The sequence below is a fragment of the Apostichopus japonicus genome, chromosome 17 (assembly GCF_037975245.1).
Source record: "Apostichopus japonicus isolate 1M-3 chromosome 17, ASM3797524v1, whole genome shotgun sequence".
Lineage (NCBI taxonomy): Eukaryota > Metazoa > Echinodermata > Holothuroidea > Aspidochirotida > Stichopodidae > Apostichopus > Apostichopus japonicus.
Genome location: NC_092577.1, coordinates 4,725,428 through 4,750,934, shown reverse-complemented (window position 1 = coordinate 4,750,934; position 25,507 = coordinate 4,725,428). Strand labels below are relative to the sequence as shown.

Genomic DNA, 25,507 nt, shown 5'->3' with positions numbered 1-25,507 from the left:
ACATCACGCACGTTTGTTTCACTAAATGTTTGAAATATGTGACGATTAATAACAACAACTGGAATTGTAATGCATTCCTCACTAGGATACGCTTGTTTCTAAACTTCAAAAGTGAAAATTTTGCCACTGAAATACTCTGAATAGCAGAAAACATTTCTTTAACCATTCAAGGTTGAAACACGATCCACTATCCACAATTTCAACAGTGGGCATTTCATCAGGGTCAGTAGCAATCCTTGTGACACCCATGTGAACAATTTGCTGGACCAAGTTTTTTAATAAATTGTACTAAGCCTAGGCTACCATTATTAATCACATCGTTGTCACATACGCATGTTTATTAATCCAAGGCTTGATAGTAAGCTTTACATGAGTCAATGTTTCTGGAAAGGAATTCACCTCTCTGAGCATCGTTTTGAAATGCCTGGCAGATTTATCTGGCCCTTTTGTTGGCCAGTTATTAGGCACAGTGTTTACCTTACATTAAAATTGATAGTTTTCATGATTGTGTTTTGAAGAATTTTACTTACTTTGTTATTGGCTTGCCTGGTAGAAAAGAAAATACATTTGATGATTGACGGAAGTAAAGCTGTAATGTATCTTATCAAGATTCTTCTTTGTTCAAAGAATTTATATCCCCTTCCTACTTCAAATTGTCCCCTGCTTCAAATTGCCCTTTTCACTGTCCCCCACTTCATATTGTCCCCTTAGTTCTACTTCAACATGTCCCCCGCTTCAAATTGTCCCCTTCCACTTCAAACTGTCCCTCTGCTTCAAATTGTTCCTTCCACTGTCCCCCACTTCAAATTGTCCCCTTAGTTCTACTTCAAAATTTCCCTGCTTCAAATTGTCCCCTTTCCACTTCGAACGGTCCCTCTGCTTCCATTTGTCACCTTCCACTTCTAAATGTCCCCCGCTTCAAATTGTCCCCTTCCACTTCTGACTGTCCCCCCACTTCAAATTGTCCCCTTCCACTTCAAACTGTCCCTCTGCTTCATATTGTCCCTTTCCACTACAAACTGTCCTTTTCGACAACAAATTGTCCCCTTTCCTATGAAACCGCCCCATCCCTTTAAACGCCATCCCTCCCCTCCTTTAACTGTTCAAACTGCAGTTTCCAACTCCACATAGCTGACATGATGTACCTTGGTTTACTTTGATTTGGAAATTCACAATATCCTGCTTTACTCCTAATTAAGAAGTTCAGTATATTATTTTGAAACTGATGTTTGGTGAAATTTCCATCATAAACTGAAATGACTGCTTTAAAGGCATTGAAGACTCGCCCCAAACCGCCCTCTGAAAAAGTTAACTTTCCGTTGCTTGCAAGTGAAGTTTTCTTTCTTGTCGCTACAATATGCAGACAGTAATAAATCGTGATACCTTGTTGTCTTTTATCTAGACCTGAGATGTCCACGCTGCTATGTACACTGTGTTGTGGGTATTGACCGTAGCTGCATGTATCGACTATACACTAGTATCTAAGTACCGACGGAAACAAGCTGTGTGTGTATTTTCCGGGATCGATGGTGGTGTCTTACACTTCTGTTACACCTCATACGAAAATAGGTCAGATTACCGGCATCAGACATTTCTTTTTGCACGAGTCTTCACACCCTTTGTGAGACAATCTGAAGATTTGGAATGATGTACTGAATGCAAACCTGGGTACCAGAATGTCGAAGTCGGTTGTGTACCCTACATGCCAATAGTACCAGCTATAAGCCAACATTGTAAGTTAGGATGCCTCGGTGAGAGGTGTTTCTGAAGCCTCAAAGTTATCCGGATGCACGCATTGTAAAGATCCTATATCGAGAACCTTTCCCATAGGAAATTACAGATTCTTCTTTTTCTATTTATTTTTTGAGAAAGTAAATTTGGAATATTAAGAACTGGATAAAATGTACTGGATGTTTCCTTCATAGTTTTCCGTGTGTTTTGATTGGTTTGCTGACCTTTGACCCATTGTAAAATAAAATTTCATTACTAGCTGTACTCATTGCAAGACTGAGTAGGACCACTGACAACTGTCTAATGCTTACAAAAGTTCTTGGCAAGAGAGATGGTCCATAGAGTAGACCACTTCATGTTGGTCAACAAAATTTGTAGAGTCCCCCCCCCCCCCCCCCCCCACAAGACCTTACCCTTTCAACAAATCACCACAAGCTCATTCCACCTTTCTTGTGGTCTGGTAAAAAAAAGACCATAATCCATATTTTGGCAGTGTTTCGTTTTCTACTGGAAAACATTTTACCATTATGTGACGAGCAATAATAAAAAAAAACCTGATTTATACTTAAAAGGCATTACAAAGTAAATAAAAGATCACACCATTGTTCACAAGTTTGGAAAGATTTTATTTGACATTTATCAGAGAGATACATCAACAACAATATACAACCAAATGAAATACAATAACATGCATGCACCTAATTAGCAGTGAAATCAACCAAAAATCTCTCTTTCAAATATCCTCTATCCTCCACCTTTTGATGATTCAGCTCTCCAAATATACTATTTATGTAATAAAAAAAAAGTAATAAAACATAATGTCACAAACAAAATTTTTTTTTTTTTTTTTTACATTTGTCAGTCATCAATACTGCCCCAAAATATGCTAAAAAGGTCACAGAAATGGTCAATCATCCTGAAATCTTTAAAAAGCATTTTTTTAAGCCACCCTGGGAATGCATTAATGCAGCCTGGATCATTTTAGTAGTCTAGGTCAGTCTTTCATCAATGTCTGAAAATGATCTGATGACTCACAGCATCCAGGAACAGATAAATTCGTTCTTGCTATAATTTTTTGAGGCAAGACTTTTTCTCTTTGAAGGTGATCCTTTTTGCCTCTGCTGTATAATGTGTTTCATTACACAGTGGTCAAAAACAGCTGTTTTCTTCACTATTAAGTGCACCATATCATAACGTTGATGTGACTTTTTTGGGCCCAAATTTTGGCCAATTTGCAGAGATTGTTGTGTTAAAGATGACATTTTCTGGTCCTGAAAAATTCCACAGAATACCGTAATTCCCAGATCATTTTAGGCTGGTCAAAGTAGATTTTGTTAACAGACACAATACTCCAAAGATGGTAGGGCATGTACTGTTTCTGTGTAAACATTCAGTCATTGATGACCATTTTTTGACACTTTCTAGCATATTACCCCTTTTAGCCTACTGATTAATGTTAACCTTCATTGTATTTCTACTTTTATTTACAAAACTAATTTTCCATTTCTTGGATATTATAATGACTGAGAAAAACTGTTAATTACTGGGAAATATTTGACATTACTTGGGTGATGTTCTTAGAAGAAGAGAATAGGGCGTGGGTGGTTCCGCGTGGGTGGTTCCGTGTGGGGGGGGGGGTGGGGAGGGAAAGGTTGATTGGTTCGACTACATTGTCTGAAGCACCACAGAATTCACCCTTCCACACCTTCCTCCACCTCCTTACCATTTGACAGCAAATTACAAAATTAATGGCTATTTGTAGTACAAAAATAGCAAAGATCTAATCCCCTTATAAACGAAATGCATTTGCGCAACTTCTTCCTTCATTTACAATATTCTTGATAAAAACGACTACGTAAGTTGAACTGCGGAGCAGTGACCTTCGGCAACAAACAACTCCCTGGTTGAAAGATACTAGATTACTAGCTACCTTCTAAGACTCAAATGACTGTGAGATATATATCATTGTTTCTTGATTATAAAGTTCTCAATTAGACCTTGCCAGCAAAATAAGAACCATGATGCATAACAGACAAAGCTGAAAGAGGATAAAATGAACATTTAAGGGTGACTCTCACTTTGCAGTTATAGCACAGACACCCCCCTCCCCTCCCCCCACCCCCTCCCCTCCCCCCGAAAAAGAGGACAACAGAAACATTTTGTACTCTCGTCCGCAGAAAAGTCTGCTTGGTGACATTTACATCGTAAATGTCTTTGCTTACATCAAATATTTCACAAATAAATTCACAATTTCAACATACTCCCTTTACTAACACCAATGGAGATATTATAAACTAAAAGATGCTGTATTATGATGAATAGTAATGACAAGATTCAAAGAGTGACTTACAAGTACATTACTTGTTCCACCTCCACACTTAGCTTCAAATGTCTATAATTTATTCGACTGCTTAAATAAGCCATTACTCAAATTCAGCAACTTTTCTTATTTCTCTCCCTATCCCTCTCTCTATTATTTAGCAATTTAAAAAGAAAAAAAAAACAAACAACCCAAGAAGTGAATAATAACGTGGATGTTAATTACGAGTTAGTTTATTACTTTAAAGCTACAGTATACACCTTCACCAATACACTTAGAGCATTAAAAAGTAAATTGCATTTGAAACGGTTGCAGGTTTCCTCTAGATGCTTCTAAGAGAAATCTCTTTCTTTTAGAATCAGGGGGGCCAACAGGGTCCAGACGAAGAGACCCAAACAGACCCAACTGGATATGATCTTGACCCACATAGCTCCTACACCAGCGAGTAGGGATTCTTTGTCTTCCAGGTTCGGGCTGTAAGGACAGAGAAAGAGGTAAAATATAAGATGACATCAAATACGTGGACGATAAGATCTTCTTGCTTGAGCAGAGGTCCACAACTTTAAGGCTAATGAGGACCGAACCACAACCAACCAGACCCCTCCTCCTCCCCCCCCTCTTCCCATCCACAAATACCCCTCAGATATTCAATGCTCAGTAATGTGTGAAAGGTGGCTTGGTCTATGGACTTGATGTTAAAAAAAAAATCACCTGATTAATTTCCGCCCGGAAAGCTCCAAAAATTGTACATACATTTCTTTGATGTCTGGAAAGCCCTTGTGACACCCCCCCCCCCCTATATATTTCCATGACCCACTTAGGGTCGCGCTCTATAGTTTGCAAAACCGATGCTCTAAACTGCCCATTTGTACAGTGGCGAGGCTAGTTTGTGCGCGTTGAAATCATTTAGCAACTACCAAAAGAGGATTTCTGCTGATTTCAATCAACATTCTGATGAGCAAATTCTGCCATCACAGGGAAAAATTTATGGTCCACATTTTGTGCTGCTACCTGTAGGTCTGTAAACGCGCTCACACGATGTGCTGTTTGTGTATTGTTACGAAGTGTGCGTCATGTAAAGTTGCAGTGCTACTGCGCGTGTGCGTGTTTGTGCGAGTGTGCGTGCGTGCCTTTGGAGTATGTGTTTGAAATTTGTTGTTGTCATTGGTTCTGTCTTTACGGTCATGTGCCGGTATATAGAGTTCATTCGATATTAAGAACGTATTCAAGCAAGAAGTGTTTTCCAGTGTTAAACCAAAGATTTTATTTACCAGACAGACAGACAGTCAGACAGACAAACAGATTGTATCAGATGATAGCAGATAATAACATATCACAGCAAAATAAACGAATCGTCTCATTACAGCTGCGTTGAATAATCTTTGGATTACTGAATTCAGGAATACGGAATTAAGAAATCTTCATTGATTTACAAGGTCTATGAGATTTGGTCTACATTCAATTACTGCAAACTACCACACATCTCTGCACTTTGTGTTAGCAAGTTCACCACATCACATAGCCAAATTTGCCATGTGGTATCAGATAAAAATAATTCACTGCGAAATGGCGTCGTTCTTTGCTCGAATCAACCGGGAACATGTGTCAAGGTGTGGTAAATGATACATGTGTTTCTTTGAATACGCCGTGCCACAAGAAAGAGAATATAAGATGACATATGAGACTATTAAAAAGTGAATAAAGTAACTCTTTCAAAGCTGCTATTAAGAGGACACAACCATTATATATGTTGGTGTAGAGCATTCAAACTGTTCCCAGGACATGTACCCCTAACAAATGTATCTCGTCTTAAAACTTGAGAGAGGGAAAAAGTAGGCACCTGTTTTCATCTACACAGGGATGAGCCTGGGGTAAATAAAAATCAAGGAACTTTGCAAAAATTGCGGTATAGGCTCCAGTTTGCGTATGCTACAGCGTGTTAGGATAATAGTTTTTGTCCCCGAGGTAGAAAAGATATCACGGATATTGCGCGAATATGCAAAAAAAGCTCATGCCTGTCTACAGGTAATGATGAACGGGTGGGAACATGTGTAAGTTTTGTGTAACTTCTAGACATTAATGGAAAAAAGCTAAGGAAAATAGGAAAACAGGTTGTTAAACTTACTCAAACCAATTGGTGAGGGTCATCATGATGTAACAGGACGCCAAAGCCAACATGAAGTGGAAGAATGAATAGCTGTAGGATACCGAATCCTCCTCATCATCCCAGACCTTCTGATCCTCCACGTCACCACTCGGAGAAGATGAGTCTGGAAGGACCAATAAGAAATCACATCAGGGATGGTGGGGGGGGGGGGAGTGAGTGGGTCAACGTTAAAAGAATATTCCGGTGGTAAAAGTTTAATCAACTCAAACAGAGACCAGGATTATATCACCTTCACTGAAAATGAGACACTAAAAGCAGCTCTGTGGTTCGATAATTAGTCGACGATAATTTTTTAGTATTTTGCATCGAATATTAGAGTATCACCGAAAACACCAAAAACTGCAAATGATAAGTCAAAGACACTTTCTTTATGTTCTACACCAAACGAACCATCTGTAGCAAACAGGCGGGGCAAATTGCAGCCGTATTTCCTGTGGCCCTAGACGTTTTTCCAAATTCCTATTAATGTGGCCAAGTAGCCTTTATTTTGAGCTAAACATTGCATGACTGGAAGTTAAGAACAAGAGACGTGTAAACTTTAGGGACTTTGCATAAAGTGCCCGCCTGTCAAAGGATGCCCAAAATAACAGATGGACAACACACTTGTAGAAAGTTTGCTTCCTATATTAAATATAATAATATCTTAACATTTTTGTTAATATTATTTTGATGAAAATATTCTTACCTTTTCCTTCATCAATCAAGACCTTCTTTAAGGAATATGGAAAAAAGAGGAGAGTAGAAAAAGAAAAATATCCGACATAAATACAACATATGATGAAGCATTAGGCAATGTGATATAGATATCATAAAGCGACATAAAAAAAATTATGCAAAGTTCTAACAAATGTGGACACAGATTTGTTGACACCACCTGTATTAAAAAGTTGTGACTACATACCTCAGTCAGTGTGAACTACTATGGTACATTCAAACCAAAGTTACATAATTGGAATTCAATGCAATGCATGCAATGTTTATAACCATAGGCTTGAGAGGGTCTTACACCTCTTGACATATAGCTGTTTGGTGATTTTTTTTCTTTATGAAACTAAAACTTTTCTTGCCATCTGTCTTGGTTTTGAATAAATTCTCTGCCACAACTATAGTGATGGAGAGGGGTGGGGGGGGGGGTGGGAGGGTGTTTGGGTTATTAATCACGATTTGAGTTCCATATTGCTCTTCCTGAGCGGGAAATACTGCAGGTGAGGATGACTTTTATGTCATATCTTTAGGAGGTGATCACAACAAGATTGCCAGATAGCAAAGTTTCAGCCCTGGTATGTTAAGCACATTTCTAGGGGCTAAAGTAACCTACTTAATATGCTTTGGCAGTATAATGCAATGAATCAACTACAATATGTATGCAGTAAGTATGTCACCAAAGTGCTGAAACACCCATACAATGCCATACATTTAAGTAATAGTTTATAATTGATACACAGGTCATGTGACATTTATGAGCACCATGAATATGCATGAGACACAGCAAATTATCAGCCAATTGGGACAATTTTCCTAATGCTACAACCAATCTACACTGTCCTCTCATATCCTGCTTCATAGCACTCGTACTGACAGTATGAACAGTTTGTAACCTTCATGTGATAGAAACATAATATTCATACTGTTAGAACAAGTTCTTCGAAGCAGGACAGGAATGTTTGATGTATGAAATGAAAAATGTCCCAACTGGATGAAATGATACAAGCAGATTACCATGGTTCACTGAAAATTATAGAATCTCTTATATTAAACATCTTAAAGGTGATCAAAATGCAAAAAATTAAATTAAAATATGTACACAGCAAATATAACATGAAGCCCACAGGAGTGACTCCCCATCTGACTCCCTCTGACTCCCGCATCTTAATAAGCCCATTTCCCAGCAGAGGAAACATGAATTATGCAAATAGTCTGTGACATCACCAAATACCAACACATCAAATTGCTTTTGGCATCCTTCTTAGGAGCAAAAAATTTAAATGCTTTTAATTGTAATTTTACAAGTTTATCCAAGTTTGCCAAATAGTTTCATATGTTTTTTTGTTTGTTTTAGATTTGGTCAAGGAAATATCAAGTCATGTAAGGATATTTAAAGGGACACCATTACATAATGTATGACCCGGGGCTGGTGTCTTACACTGGAACATGTACACGGATATACCATATATATATATATATATATATATATATATAGGTCAAATTGAACAGATATCAAAATCTTTACAACTTTGTCCTTTCCTTGTCCATGCCTCTTCCATTAGAAGATGAAAATTTGAATTTTTAAAGAGCCTGACCATTGCAACTTGCCAATAATTAGCTACATGGGCACTACCTTTCAAACTGTGACAAAATATTACCAGAATGGAGTGCTTGACTTTGCATAGCTTCTGCATGATGGTGTAAACTCTTTTAAGCTTCAAAGTGGATTGCTTTACTAAGTAATGTGTCAAACACTCACACGTACACGCAGATGTGCCACAGCCACACACACACACACGCATGTAATGTCTGCACAATTAACCAATGAGAATAATAATAATAATACACAGTTCTTATAATGCGCAAATACACACTTAAGTCTCAGTGCGCTGATTATTATTATTAACCCCTGGTCATTGGTAACTTGTCACACCCACACACCAAAGTGTGCACAATTCAATCAATCTCTCCTGGGGCACCACAGTGCACCACAACCACGTGTCCCCCGGGGGAGAATGAACTATCTGCTAGAAATAGCTAGTCTTCTGTTAGTCCTTAACATATCATCAAGGGTCACGCTATCATTAAACAGTTCCCAGATTCCAACCCTTTTGAAAGATGAATTTATGCTGTACATAGCAGGTTAATATGGGGTAGAACTGGTGTTGATATCGGGAGGATCAAACAGGTAATTTAATCACAGAGACACAGTAAAATCTGCTGCAGGATTATCAGAGTACTTTGTTATAAATCTTATGAAAAATTTTGTTAGAAAGAGGGGATTGGGGAGGGGATCAATGGGGGGGTGGAGGGAGAAATGGGGGAGGGGGCATGGATGGGAGACTTTTAGAGGAACAATGGCAACGTTTAAGTGACAGTAAAAGTTGCATATATAGGCATTGTCACTTCTAACCCAGTTATTTGCTCTACATTTGCAGGATCAAACAGTTCTGGTGAGATTTTAAGATGAAGTATGATTAAAGGAAAGACGCTAAGTACAGAGACAGAAAGAGAAATGGAAACGAAAAAGACAAGTTGTGCGATGAATAAGAAATAAAACAGAACTGAAGATGAAAAGATAACAGCAGGCCTGGAAATACATTAAGGGCCACCATGGCATTTCTTGGGCAAGCCCAGCCTAATTTTTTTCCTTAAGTAGTCTCATTTAAAATGGTTTACAACGTTACCTCTACAGTAGTACCCGTAGGATAATTCAAAGATTTAAGTTTGAGTATGATTGAACTTGCTTGGTGGTAGTTACACACACGACAGTATCTAAAAGGTACCATAATTATGCCGTATGAATGAGGTGCATTAAGGCCCCCCCCCCACGTCCCACCCCCACATTATTATTATAATTATTATTTTTTTCCTTTTTTGGCCTTAAAGTTGACATACTCATGCAATAAACATATGTATTATTGATAGGCCATTCCATTGTGACATTAATGGTAATTTCCAGTTCTGCTGCAATCAATAGGAAAGAGTCGATGCTTACCTCCCCTGACCCATAGTCTGCCATATCCTATAAAGAATACAAACAAGGAGTAACTTAAAATGAAACCTATTGAAAACTACACTGGCAGTTTTTGAGGATACATACTGGAGGCATGTACGTTATGAAATATGTGAATCAAAATATAGTAATGTGTACTTTCCAAATCTGCCTAAATTCTATCCTAGATATTTAATGAGGATGATGTGTAACGAGTGTACAATCAATGACACTGTAGTTTGACACAGAAACAATTCACATTTATAGATTTTGATGGAATGACCGAAAAATTGATGACACCAAATTTAAAATGACTACAAGTTCAAAATTGGTTCGAATCTGGGTTTTATCTTATAAACAGCCATATATGTATATTTAGAGTACATTTAAACTTTTTATTTTATGCCATAAAAAAAAAATTAATCCGTCTTTACTTTATGTAAACTTACATTTTTTGTCAAAGCAGCACAGTTGGGGATGTTTTTTGTTCGCAAGACAACAGCTAAAATATTTAATGCCATGTACGACGACGACGACCTAAGATACTTATTTTTTTAATGGCTCAAGAAGGTGCACAGTCCAGTTTGCGATGGAATTTTAATTTAAAATACATATAGCTGAAAGGACTTCCATGCTACATTTTCATCAAATTTTATTATACGTTCAATAACATATGAATGATGACCAGTACATTACTTCTTGTCATGCAATTAAGTCAACTGAATTCCCATAATACTTCACCAACGAAATAAGTTACACTTAATTGTTTTTCTTTCCAGACGTGGGCAGAAAGGCAAGCATCAAAGAAATACACACAGGAAAGGGAGAAGAATGGGAAGAATATTAAGAAAAAGAAACACTTTTCTGAAATCAACTGTGTAGACACTCCATCGTTCCAATTCCGGTTTAATGATAAGTCTAAGAGATGCTGGGGAGGTGAGGGGGAAGGGGGGTGGTGGGTGAAGAGGGTGGTTGAAGAGGGTGATGGGGTTGTAAACAATGAAAATAGGGTACATTTGGATGAAGCTATTAAATATGTTTAAGTAACTTTTGCATGCAGAATTTATATCAAAAAGAAGCTTTCATACCTGATATATGGAAAAGGCATTAATTTTAGCATAAATAAGTCCTTAAATGTTGGGGGTAAATATGGGGAAAAACCCCCACTGAAGCTGTGAACAGGCCATTGATGGGCAATGCAACTGAAGGGGATAGTATGCAGGAAGGGGGAGGGGATCAGCCACTTGCAAATTTAATAACAGTGTATTGTTAACATACAGTGTTAACCATTCCAGCTCTCTGTGGAACTTTCAATTTAAAAATTAAAATCCACCAAAAGGCATTGCAACGTTACAAACTTGTCTAAAATTTGATAAACGATGACCTATAATACCCAAGGTTTTAATATGGTAGTTTTAATGACATGATTGGAGATGATGCATAATCCTGTCGGGAAACCTATCAATTAGGTATTTACTATGACTTATGCTCGTACCTTATCCATACTAAATGTTGATCTTGACCTTACTGTAAGCAACCTTCCCTTTCCCCATTCCTTCCTAACCCATCTGTAATCCTACATATATCAGGGATGAGCCTGGGGTAAAAAAAATCACAGAACATTGCAAAAATTGCGGTATAGGCTCCAGTTTGCGTATGCTACAGTGTGTTAGGATAATAGTTTTTGTCCCCGAGGTAGAAAAGAAATCACGATATTCCGCGAATTTGCAGAAAAAGTTCATGCCTGATATATATATATATATATATATATATATATATATATATATATATATATATACAGGTCTGTATAGCCTAATGAAACCCCTGTGTCCTTGTGATAAATTGAGCCATTTGAAACAGTAGCTATTGCTCAATGTAGGAAACACACGGTTTTAACACATTCTATTGCGTTGATTTGATGGATTGACTTTCAAACTGCAAACATCGTCACAGGCTATTAGATGTAATGAACCAAGGCTTTATCCAGGCTAACCCAAAGTACCACACATTATTATCAAAATAATCACATTATTATTATCATCATTATTATCAATATTCATCATTATTATCAATAATGTGATTATGTGATATCGATGATGTGATTATGTGATTATGTGATATCGATGATGTGATTATGTGATTATGTGATATCGATTATCAATATTCATCATTATTATCAATAATGTGATTATGTGATAATGTGATATGTGATATCAATATTCATCATTATTATCAATAATGTGATTACGTGATATCAATAATGTGATTATTATCATAATAATCACATTACTTTAAATACAATCTGTAATAAGGAGAGTATTTCAAACTATAAGGTGAAAATTAAGAACACAACGATGTACAATTCTGGAGCTTATCAGTATCGGCCCTAAATTTGGGGGTCGCGAGGCAATAGAAACTCAGACATGAATCATGAAAGCAAAACTAGAAATGAGAAATTATAAATGATAGAAAATCTGGAGAAAATCGGATATTGCATATTCATGAAGGATAACAACAGACAGACAAATGCTCTGCTATGATTGGCTACTGCCATGCACACAACTAACTTACAATTGTCTCCTAGAATGTTGGCAAGAAAAGGACAAAGAAATTGATTATTTGTTTAGAGCTGAATTTAAAAAAAAATATCTATAGAATTTTGACAGGTACGCTGGATGTGGCAATTATTCTCAAAACCCGAACAATTTTGAAACGACACAAACTTTGAATTTTTTATTAACGTCTTTTTGATGGAAATTAGTGCTGCTGAACAATTCAACCTTTCTAAAGATAATTTGTCGGGTGTAACAAATGGTGTTACATTCTACTTAAGAAATCTGGGGGAAGACACCGACAGTGAAGATGGATACAACCAGTATTACAGAATGTTTAATAGTTTAGCAAACATGCCATGCAACCCGGGAGCAGCGTATTCCAACAAATACCGCAGGCAAGACAACCAATACATTTACGACAGTTTTGTGTCAAATTTCTATTGATGTAAGCCCCTAGCTCATCAACCATTTCTTCATCCACAAACCACTGGGACAATGAACAGAATTTCACGGACCCCCAGACATAGCGAGTATCACCTATGCCCTCAGCCCCATCATGGCAGGGGCTGAGCTCAGCCATAATTCAGGGTCTTATTCGACCAAAAAGACTCTGCTTGGACTCTCTTGAAAGCACATATTTGAGTAAAATGTTGACCAACCTGTTCGTCTTTCACAAAGCCCACGTTTTCCTTGGTTCCCCCATACCCCCCCCACTCTAGCGAATTCCTTTTCCCATCACAGAACCTCCCCCACAATCAAAGAGCCCAGGTTGAGAAAGTACAGATGTAAACAATGGAGTGCCTACAGTTTTCACAGTAGGCTTGGTTGTGTACTGAGATGGTAACATACACACAACCCATTTTAATACAAAGATGCTTCACACAGAACATTATGAAACAAAGTTTTTCTCAGATGGTAGTCGTTGTTTCCGAAGGGGCGAGCTTTCTCCTTGATGGCCCCACGACTGTGGAACAATCTCATAGCCAAACAAGAGGCACCTATTTCTCCATCCAGTAAGACGGATCTCAAGAAACAGTTAAAAACTATCCTTTTTGAGAAATATCAGTTAGACCCTTTATATGGGAGCGCATTTGAACATTGCCTTGTGCTCTGGATACCGGCGCTATACAAAAAACAGTTATTATTATTATTATTATTTATTATTGATTCTGCTTACTGGCCATAACTGAAAAAGAATATTCATTCAGTAAATGCAATAAAACTCAGGGTTGGAAGAACTTTAATTGGCCCTATATTCTTCCTTTGTTTATATTTAAAACACCTGAGTTACAAACCATATTTGAAGAGCGATCCTTGTGAAAGGACCCCCCCCCCCATGTTAGGGGCACTTTGATGATGCTCAGTAAATTTAGTATGTCAGTGGTGAAACCTAAAAAGCGACAATTTCAATGTACCTCCAGACTTGCATGCACACTGATTTACAATAAAGGTTCTAAAAAAAATTTCTGTAAGAAAAGTAGATAGACCAAAGAGTCAAAGAAGAGAAAAAGGAAAAATTGTGCCATGATGAAAAGAAAAGACTACGAGGAGATGAAGAATTGATCACGACATGATTGTTGTAAACTGAAAATCTCACAAAGGCACTTCAGGCAGTAATCACTTTCAAGTTTGCTTCAAGTATTTGCAAGCAGAGTTAAAAATCCAGTCTTCTGCTGATACTAACGTTTAGCTCCATTTTCAAGTACCTTTCTGTTACCTTTTCAAGTACTGTATTTTTCAGTTACCAAAGTTCCAAGCACCTTTCACAGCAACTTTCAGTTACCTTTCAAGCTAGTTTCTTAATGGTACAAGCTTTCAGCTCCTTTTTCAAATTTTATTCAAGCACCCTTGCAGTGATTATCAACTTCCAGTTACCTTTTCAAACCAGTTTAACAACTCTCATTTTGTCTCATTTTTAATAATAACTTTTCTTTTTGTTTTCAAGTAACATTCAAGCAAACCTGGTTAAGTGGTACTAACTTTTAAGTACTTTTCAAGCAGTCTTAATGCAAGTATCTTCATGGTACTAGCTTGTAGCCACAATTTTTTCAAATAGCAATCAAGCAAACCTACAGTGATACTAACTTTAAGTTACTTTTCAAGCAGTCTTCAAGCAAGTCTTCTTATGATACTAACTATAATAGATATCATTTCAAGTAGCATTCAAGTTAAGCTTTCACCTCAAGCAGAACCAACTCTTAGTTCCCTTTTTAAGCAGTTTTCAAACAGTGTTATAGCAAGTCCGGCGATACAAAGTTGTAAACTTTCAAGTAAGTCTTAAGGTGATAAAACCAAGTCCTCTTTACAGCTTTCAGTTCACCAAGTCTAGTAGCAAATACAACTTTTAGTCACTTTTTTCGGAGCAGTTTTTAAACAAAACCTTTACAGAGATATCAAGTTTTAGCTATGCTCTGAAAGAGGTCAATAACAAGTCTTACATTGGTACCAAGATGAAGTCAGCTCTTCAAGCAGTTTTAGAACAAGTCGTACAGAAATACTAACTATTGCAACTTTCAAGTAAAGTCACACATATTTAAACGATTTGCTGGTTTTCAAAGAACGTTGAGAACGCAAAATCTTTCGGGTGACCTCATTGTTAAATGCACCCCTTAAGTGTGTTGGTGTTTGGGCACTTATTTTCACATGGAAAACTGTTATCAAGAGTTCAATTTCTCATCAAGTCTTCTTCCAAAAATATGGAGTATTTGACTCGTAACCGCTCGATCCACTATTGTAATGAGTTATGACTCGAGTAACCAAGTGTGAAATGACTTGAAACAGTTTGTCTAGTATTTTGACTTACAAGATGACACAGTGACTTCAGTCTATTACTTGATGTTGGATCAAGGAATTTTTTTGCTCGTAACGACAATTGAATCTTCTCCAGAATGGACAAAGTTGCTCCATTTTCTGATAGTAACCACGACTGTCGTAAATTACAAGTCGAGGGTGGCAAACCGGACTGTCGGTAGACTTAAGCTGTTAAGGTTTCTCTTTGTTGAAATCTCATGACTAAGTCTATGCAGCCCGGGATAGTTTGTTTATGATCCTTCTCAGTTGTCTGTTCTAATCAAATGCTTCACCCCACGGGTATGGGTGAGGGAGGGGTGGGATTACCTGTCACCCTCTACTAATGTAAGGAGCTCCTAGTTCACATTTTGCAGTTTTATGCTGTATAAGCTTCGTGTAATGTTGTAGTGGATTCAAACTAGTTTTATGCTGTATAAGCTTCGGATAACGTTGTAGTGGATTCAAACTAGTTTTATGCTGTATAAGCTTCGGATAACGTTGTAGCGATTCATACTAGTTTTATGCTGTATAAGCTTGTATAACGTTGTAGCGGATTCATACTAGTTTTATGCTGTATAAGCTTCGTATAATGTTGTAGCGGATTCATACTCACGTTATTCCCCGTAAGCTTTCCGACATTGCTGGTAGAGGCCGTGCGGATGCTGTAAGAAAAAAAAATAACCAACAGAAATGTATCACTGGGAAAGACAGACTTCATTGGTTGTTTGGATTCATTACTATGAGATAACGTTAATCTAGCATTCCCAAAGTTTAGCATATTTTAAAAGTGAAATATCTGAAATATTCTTTCTACTTATGCCAACCCAATCAGTGGTTCTACCTGATTGTAGAGAGTTCAGGTTTCCTTACCTGGCATAGATTACGCAGAACAAAAGCACTACCATGCCAACCCAATCAATGGTTTTACCTGATTGTAGAGAGTTCAGGTTTCCTTACCTGGCATAGATTACGCAGAACAGAAGCACTATCATGCCAACCCAATCTTCACCACTGATACCGAGAGGAGAGACATCTGTACCGTTGCTCAACTTCAGAATTTGTTCTAAACCTGGGTTGCACTCTGCAATGTGGACCAAACAGAAGTAGGCATTCATTAGACATCTCAGCATGCTTTATCAATTACACAAGATATTTTAAAATATACAAATATATGTATTATATATAAAACAAATATATATTATATATAAAAGATAGTTTATAATGATGTTTTATACGACCAGAATGCAAAAATGCATTGTGGCTTCGATGATGTAACATGAGCAGTTTTCTTCATGAATGTGACGTGATGTATGTTACATGTTAAAAAAATATATATTTATATATATATTATATCAAAAAATAATTATAAAAACATATTATTTAAGTAACATGTAGATCTTTCTATCTATAAAGTGACCAGGGATTGTGAAAAAATCAAAGTGATTTGAAGTTCTAATTATAATCAACATCTATTCTGAGCAAAGTATCCACTGTATGATTGTCCTATGGCAGGGTTGTCCAACCTTTTGCAGAGGAGGGCCACATGGAATGATTATGATGAAGGAGGGGGCTGCATGAACCCTACGATTTTTCAATTTTTTGCACGAAGCCCAAGGCAACAAAATGTGAGCACTGCGCGCGGTGCGCACTGATTTATTTTCTTTCCTGATAAAGCAGATGAATGAAGTCCAGCCGCCCCGCCCCCGTACGCTGAGACCTGTAGGTTCGAATGACTGATTATATAGCTTCAAATTGTTATCAATAAATCTGCTCACTAAATTTCGCACCGTAGAGCGTCTCTGGCGGGCTGGACGCAACCCTGCGGCGGGCCGGACTGTGGCCCGTGGGCCGTAGGTTGGACAACCCTGTCCTAAGGGATGTGTTATTTCAAAGTGAATTGCTAACACTGATGAACAGCCTTCGTGTTATTTAAAAAAACGTGAATGGCAAGAGGATGGCTGGATTGAGGGTCAACCAATCAACTGCTTTGATTTGTTTGACCTAACACAGACAACATGTCCAGTTTGGTATAATATACTGGGATAAGTGTGGAATGTTTCTTCTTTCAAAAAGCAAGATCTCCACTCAGAGATGCTGCACCAAAAAAATTGCCAAAAAAAAAAACCCAATCCAAATACTAAAACCAACTCAAAGATACTGCTACATTTTCTTTTAGGGGCATAAACACAATTGAATGTATTTTCAATGATGACTTTGAAAATTATCTTCTTTCCCAAAATAACTAAATAAATCGATCAATCCATCAATTTTCTGACACCTGATTTACACCAAATTTCAACAATTGACCAAATTTTATTACTAACGGGTGGGTTGATGCTTTTGTTTAATGGCCCCAATTATCAAGGGCTTTGGCCTTTCTTCAGATGACTAAATGGCCACCTTGTGCTCAAATCACTTCCTCAGTTCAACAAAACCATAAAAAGACCTATAAAAGACCTAAGAAAGACCTATAAAACAAGTTTAGTTTAGTAGAAAAAAAAGAATCAGGAGGGACACTCAAGTCCCAATCAAGGACCCTATAGGAGGGAAAAAAAAAACTGAAGACACAAACACTCAGACCCGATTACAATGCTTAAAGTGCTTGTCCAAAGCATTCTTAAACCCATTGACACTACTTGCAAGTACAACTTTCTCAGGCAAACCGTTCCACTCATTCACAACCCTATTAGAAAAAAAGTTATGCCGAATATTAATCCTACTTTGTGACTTTTGGAGTTTAAGACAATGACCTCTGGTACAACAACTATTAGCAAATATGAACAAAGCAGTGAAAAGCAACATAAATCTACATACTATCGTCCGGGTTACTGCTCATAGCAGACCAAAGGAGGTATACTGTGTAGACAGAGATGACGGACGGCTGCAGGATACCAGAGTGGGGTACGTCTAAACAAAAGGCAGATTAGAGGACGGTTAGTGTCATGATAAAAATACAAATACATTAAAACTTTATCCAAATGGATTAAAAAAGCAAACCTTGTTTCATTAATAGCCTCATACAACCCTTACAGTACCATACGTCATTAATTAATAATAATAATAATAATAATAAAAATAATAATAATAATAATAACCATAATAATAACAATAGTAATAATCATGATAATAATAGTAATCATAATAATAACAATAACAATAACAATAATCATGATAATAACAATAATCATGATAATAATAATAATAATAATGATCATCATAATAATAACAATAATAATAACAATAATAATATAATAATAACAATAATAACAACAACAATAATAACAACTAAATTAAGCATAATAATCATAATATACCAAATGTGTATGAACGATCCTTTTTAAAAGTTTAAACCAAGCCCCCAGTACATCTAAAGATAGTAACATTTGTCAGAAACCAATGCAGAAAATACAGAAACGGCGAATCCTAGTTAATCCTAGTTACGGATTCAGTTTATTTAAACTTGCACCAGTGACTTGGTTCCCACTCTTTCAAAGAAGGATGGAAATTAACAATCACAAAATTGTATGTACATCCCAAAAATATTCTTTTGTGCTGGAAAAGAAATTTCTTACAAGTAGCCATGAGTGTTCACTTGTGAAGGGTTTCTTCAATTTTCAGAATTTTTAAACTAAACTTTAAAAACTTCAAGACTTTTCAACACCTAGAAAAGAGGTGTTTGCCATCCCCCCGCCCCTTCTCCCCTCCCCCACACTTTTTGGGTCACTTTTCTTGATTACATGGAGCCATGCAGTGTCACCATAAATCTGTCGTCTATCTTTCTAAAATTCTGCTCACGAAAACAAACTTGTGGACAGACTTCAGACAATCTGTCCCCATGGTTTCTTACATTCTTGAATGAATGGTAAAATGGACAGCACAGTGATCCCAACACATGGTTACTTACATTCTTGAATGAATGGTAACATGGACAGCACAGTGATCCCAACACACGGTTACTTACATTCTTGAATGAATGGTAAAATGGACAGCACAGTGATCCCAACACACGGTTACTTACATTCTTGAATGAATGGTAAAATGCACAGCACAGTGATCCCAACACACGGTTACTTACATTCTTGAATGAATGGTAAAACGGACAGCACAGTGATCCCAACACAGGCGACCAAGTTGAAGGAGATAAAGAACTTATGTAAGCCGCAGGTGGCAGCAGGCTGTATAAAAGACAATGAAATAAGATGATAGTGAAAGCAAAATTAAAAATAGCTACAACGTGTTGGATTTCATTCGTCTGTGTTTTCTTCTTGAACATATTATATATAATTAATATAATAAATATAATTAATAATTAATTAATTAATTAATTAATAATTAATAATAAAATCTACCTGTATGGCATAAAAGACGAAGCAGAGAACGATGCCTGTGATGGCAACCATGTACAGGAATATGGTGGAGGTCATCAGGGCTGAAAAAGAAAAAATAGAGACAAAAGATAAATTGCAAGTTTGAGCCACAAAAGAGATCTTACACAGTGACCGTCTCACTTCAGTGGGAACATAAGAAGGAATGTCGCAACACCAGTAAAGGTGAAAGGAAAGCGACACAGAGAAAATATTAAAATTTAGGTAAACAATGGGGAAATATTACAAAAACTTGACAGGTATTGTTTGACAGTATGAAAATGTTTCTGTCTTCATTCGACACACACACTCCAATCTACCAAAACTACAAAAGACATTTGCCACCTTTCAGTACTGGACTCACTACTAGACCACACACTTTGGTGTCATTGCCCACTTCTCGTCGCCATGAGGGACAAACACATAATCTACTCCCAATTTAGAAAGGATCTCTTTAAACTGCAGGTACATTTTAACTGCAGGTACTGCAGGTAACTGCAGGTACATTTTAACTGCAGGTACTGCAGGTAACTTTGTAACTGCAGGTACATTTTCTGACCACTGACCCTTGCCTCCTTACCCATTCTCTCCCAAAGGTGTAAACCCCATCAGTACATTCACATTTATTCACATTTCACTCATGGCGGAAATTTCCATTCTGTGAACTCTTTTTGGCTACAATATTGATCAAAGCATATTCCCCATAGCCCCCCCCCCCCCCACACCACCAATCCAGCCATGTTTTGGTACTTACCACAGAACCATCCTTTGCTCTCAGAATCATCCATCTTCGCCTTCCAGCTCTCGCTCCAGGAGTGGGCAAAGTCGATGATGAGGATTAGTTGTATCAAGATGAAACAGAATGACCCGATCATACCGAAGATACGCCACACTGAGGGGACGAGGACAAGAGCAGTGTTTAGCAGTATACGTTAATGGAACGACCCCACCATACCGATAATACACCACAATACGGGGAGGAGGACAAGAGCAATGTTTCACTGTATACGTTAATGGAACGACCCCACCATACAGATAATACACCACAATACGGGGACGAGGACAAGAGCAATGTTTCACTGTATACGTTAATGGAACGACCCCACCATACAGATAATACACCACAATACGGGGACGAGGACAAGAGCATTGTTTCACAGTATACGTTAATGGAACGACCCCACCATACCGATAATACACACAATATGGGGATGAGGACAAGAGCAATGTTTCACAGTATACGTTAATGGAACGGCCCCACCATACCGATAATACACCACAATACGGGGATGAGGACAAGAGCATTGTTTCACAGTATACGTTAATGCGAGCAAGGTGTTATGAACTCCCCCACAACAGTACCTATATACACGCATCATTTAACCAGTGTCATATTCGGTATCTTCATATGCCTGAACCAATCAAGAAGAGCTTCAAAGCTGAAAGGTACTATGATAATACTAAGGAGTGAAATTATAACACTAAGGAGTGTTAGCTCAGTGGTTAACGCCGGTGCCTTCCAATCACAAGGTCCCCGGTTCGAGTCACTCCAAAGATTAACGTATGTTGTCCAGTGACAGAGTTGTTGACAATTCATAATTCATAAACATGGACGTTAAATGTGACTGTAAGAGACTGACTTCGGTCAGCTTGTGGCTTTGATAAGCCAATGAGGCTTCTTCTGTCCCATGAGGAGAGAACAGTAACTAGAACTATGAAAAATATGCATACAATGTCACAGTCTTACACCAAGACCATACTGTAGTCAGTGATATTTAGCAATATATCATGGTTTCAAGATTTAGAACTACATTCACTAACGGAAACTAGAATCACAAAGAAAATGAAAGATTACAAATTTAAAGTTCCTGAATCGGCAAGCAGAGGATGTCTAATGAACAAGAACAAGAAATAACTAGGACAAAAACAAAACAATAGATCAAAAACACACACACACAAACCCAGCTGTGTTTTACATTCAGTTTGAGGACCCCATTGTTTTTTCCATTGTTCAAATCCACATACCCTAACCTTAATGGTACCCCTTAACAATGGAATTCTTGCGAGGACGTGCTGATTCTTTAGAAATCACAACCGTGGACCTGGAATTCTTCCGTTCAAGTCCTCGGTCAGAATAAAAGACAAACGCATCCACACACACACACAAACACGCACAAACACACAAATTGTGAGTATTGTGGACTGGCAAAGTTCAAAGCACTATGTCTTGAAGCAGGTGTTCACATTCATGATTACAATTGCAGTAATGAATTCACTGAGGAAGATTGAGGGGTTAATCAACGGTCTAGCGTGCGTTACTCACAGGATTAATGCACGATCGGGGGATAATGCAAGCGATGCACGAGGGCGGAGCCCGAGTGCAGCATTAACACCCGGAGTGCATTAATCATGTGAGTAACGCACGCTAGACCGTTGATTAACCCCGTTCATTCATACACTACCATTTGTGTGGGGGAAAAATCATAAAACAAAACATTTTGGTTACATATAACCAAAGATTTATTTAAGTGATGCCCCGTAATTTTACCGTGCTTTACTCACAGGATTAACTACGGTCAGCTGACCTGAATGGACCAATAGGATTTAGGAATCTTTACCAAGTATGAATCAATAAAAGTTCAACTTCACAAATGCTCACCTTTCTCAAAAGTGCCGAAGGGGATGAAGAAAGCGCCAACAATTATTCCAATCAGGATAAGGACCTTGAAGAACCAAAATCTAAAGAGCCAAAAAATTCAAGAGCATTAAATACGAGAAAAAAAATACAAAAACGAAGAGAGACTTTCACGGAGGCTGAATACATGTGCATCTTAGTATGATATATACTGTATTTATAAGTTATTTATTGATATTGTATCAAATAGTATAATACCCACAGCTGCACTTAAATCATACTGAAACAAAGTATAAGATCAGAGCGGCAATGCAGAATCACAAAATTGCCCACTGGGCTTTCATTTTGATGTGCATTTACAGTAACTTTGAACGAACATCAACCGATCTTTGACTTCAAAAGCTGGCTATTCCATTATGTTCTATTCAGCAGGGTGTTCACTAGGAACAAGTCCATGTCATAGTGTATGCCATTCATTTGCCATACCTTAACAAAGATGACATCAATTGACCACGATATAATCTTTGATGTCAAGATTTAAGCATGCCATGATGTCCTTTTAGTTATTACACACTATTCACAACTAGACACATGGTGAAATTACATTCATGAATATGGATATGAGGGGAAGGGAGGGGAGGGGAGGGGGGTTGGGAGGGGGGTTTTAAAACCAATAGGGTTCTCGTACTTACCAAGACGAACGTGCACACCTAAGTCTGAAGTTCATCCAAGCTTTACTTGAAAGAGTTTTCAATATTTTACAAGACCTTCAGACTAGGACATCGGTTTAACCTCATATGGCCTTTGACCTATAGATGTCATACACAGCAGAGTAGCTGTACTCACCAAGGTGGATATACGTATACCATGTGATAAAAATTCACCTGCAAGCTTCAGCTTTTAGAGTCATCTTGATTGCAAGTGATCATGTTTACAAGCCACATCACTACACACTAAACACACACACACAGACACATACCATCAAAATGTAGATATTCCCATTACCACTGGCAATTGAGTCCCAAAAAAAAAAAAAAATTAATAGAACTCACCCATTCTGGATTCCAGATCTGGGGTCTTTGCTGGATCTGACACACAACATTATCACTGCTAGCAAAACGAAGAAACAGGTCATTCCGAAACAGACTCGATAGACCGCTTGATACCCGACCACTAGGGAGCACACTTGTTTTGTGTCTATTGTATCTGGGATATCGAACAATTTTTTCAGGGTCGCGACCAGACTGGAATCCTCTGCACAAAGGAATGGAATCTGACAGAGGAAAGGAATATGATTAGTTAATGACATGAAGGTGGGATGGGAGCGGTGGCGGGCGAGGCGGGGTGGGGAGGAGGGTATATTACTCAGCATTTCCTAAATGTTAGGCAGCCGGGAGCAACTCATTTGAAATCCCATGTTACATCAAGCCTATTCTATTCAATGACAGTCCAGATAATAACAAAGCAGGCATGTAAACGTCTCTTACACTGATCCTGCTCTGGGGACCACCACCTAACATCCCCATCTGTTGGACAGTTGTCAATATATACCCCCCCCCCCCATTTGACCACTTTATCAAATCATGAAAGAGGTGAAGGATACCCCATTCATCACCCAATTTCTGTGCAGCTATGGTGAACGAAGCCGTCTTGGAAACCAAATGGTACCTATTTGGCTTCAGTAGGAAGGTAAATTGATTTTCTTATTAATTTGTATTTATAATTATTCTTGCCACATTTCAGTACTGTACATGATTTCTTCAGAAATGAATGAATGTGATGAACAACATCCTGGCATCAGCTAGTCAGTTCTTTCAGTCTTTGCCAAGAGAAAATGTTTTAACTCACGGAAGCCAGACTTGTTTGAACAGAAGGCGCCACCATCAAAATACAGACGATTGCGCCGATGACAAACAGGATCCCATACATAAGCCTCGTCGAGGTTGAGTTCTTACATGAAGGGCAGGCCGCACAGCAACATGAGCATGCTGCCGAAGAGATACAGCAGGCCAGCTGAAGGCAAATTAAAAACAAAGAAAAAATAGTTAATTCTCCATTTGAGCGATTATATATTTCTTTGTCAAGTTACTTTTCGAAGTGATTTACTATTGTGTAGATGGCTTCAAAGTGTTTGAGGGGTTGTCTTAATACTACTTTAACTTTCAGTTGTGTTTTAATGTTGTGTTTGTTTCTATGACACAGGTATAAAAGCAAAAACTTGAAAAGTGTTAAAAGACATAATGTTATTGTTAGCACTTGGTGTCATCTTAGGAATGCAGTTATGGCCTCGGTTCTCAGCCCGCCTAACAGTTTTGAAGACAAATTTTAACATTATTTGACTTAGGCTGGACCTGGCACTTATGATAAACAATTTTAAAATAACTATTTTAAAGAGTTACTTTGTAAACGGATGGATGACAAAACACACCCTTACATAACAACACCAATGCCGGTTATGAATGCAAGTTCTAACACAACAGTTACCAGTTAGTGGTTAATATCATTTTATTACAAAGTAGTTGGTCACACCTTAGTATAACATCTGGTTATGCAAAACATGGGTCAAATATGTTCAACCATTGAAACATTCCCCGATGTAGTTTAAGGGAAGCTTTGCCTTTCTAATTGTATGTACCACTAACAACAATGACACGTTCAGGTATCAAATAAATAGTGCGACACAATGATATGAGCCTAGTGTTATTTAGCGAGCTAGCCTCCATACTAATGAAAACTACTTTAGTACGTTAGGATAGGACTAGGCCTGGTACTTAATCGTAACTCATAACTTACACTGGCAAGGCCGCAACCAATACACATCTTGTTACTTTACTTTCACGATCCTGGAAAAAAACAACCCGAAGAGGAATCAAAACAAAGTTAGTGAATTAATGAAATAAATTTGTATTCTTGACTGAATTCCGGGACTAGTTAAACTGGCAAGCGATGTCGACAATTTGGTTAAAACTGCACCTATCCTGTGCTTGTTTTAGTTGTACGGTTTAGATGTTTGTTTCCTAATGACGTCATAAATTAAACTAAAAATAGCAGGTTTCTCATCGTCACACTGGTTGGGCCGTACCTTTGTCATCAATTCATGCCATAGAAATTGAACTTAAATGTCTATAGTTCATTCATGGTAAAATGGTGTCGAAAAGGTGTTGAAAATAATATGGCCATGGTGCGTGACATAAGCAGAAATTCGGTAGAGAAATTACGGGGGTGTTGACTCTGTTGAGAGCTTT

The 25,507-nt window shown here is 37.8% G+C and overlaps 1 protein-coding gene across 4 annotated transcripts; it reads right to left on the bottom strand.

Moving 5' to 3' along the window:
* Positions 1–2,333: 2,333 nt before the first annotated feature.
* On the bottom strand, positions 2,334–25,294 carry LOC139984324 (probable serine incorporator). Of its 4 annotated transcripts, none has more exons than XM_071998197.1 (14): positions 25,056–25,294; positions 24,111–24,275; positions 23,315–23,535; positions 22,287–22,366; positions 20,382–20,519; positions 19,613–19,692; positions 19,339–19,438; positions 18,078–18,170; positions 16,221–16,344; positions 15,877–15,925; positions 9,922–9,948; positions 6,904–6,925; positions 6,177–6,321; positions 2,334–4,525 (listed from the first exon to the last, which is right to left on the bottom strand). In XM_071998197.1, exons 1-14 carry the CDS (start codon positions 25,080–25,082, stop codon positions 4,384–4,386), a joined length of 1,413 nt encoding a protein of 470 aa, XP_071854298.1. In that variant the 5' UTR covers positions 25,083–25,294; the 3' UTR covers positions 2,334–4,383. The 4 variants fall into 4 exon arrangements, with proteins under 4 accessions (XP_071854298.1, XP_071854297.1, XP_071854299.1 ...); XM_071998196.1 differs by having other exon boundaries at positions 6,904–6,928; positions 25,056–25,293; XM_071998198.1 differs by lacking the exon at positions 9,922–9,948 and having other exon boundaries at positions 6,904–6,928.
* Positions 25,295–25,507: the final 213 nt, after the last annotated feature.

Bases quoted from the DNA above. Each gene is read 5' to 3' on its own strand.
- LOC139984324 (XM_071998196.1), bottom strand. From the start codon at position 25,082: ATGTGTATTGGTTGCGGCCTTGCCAGT. The intron at 22,367-23,314 runs GTGAGTTCTATT...TTGGCTCTTTAG, and splicing joins AGATCTGGAATCCAGAATGG to ATTTTGGTTCTTCAAGGTCC. The intron at 9,949-15,876 runs GTGAGTATGAAT...TATTCTTTATAG, and splicing joins GAAAGCTTACGGGGAATAAC to GATATGGCAGACTATGGGTC.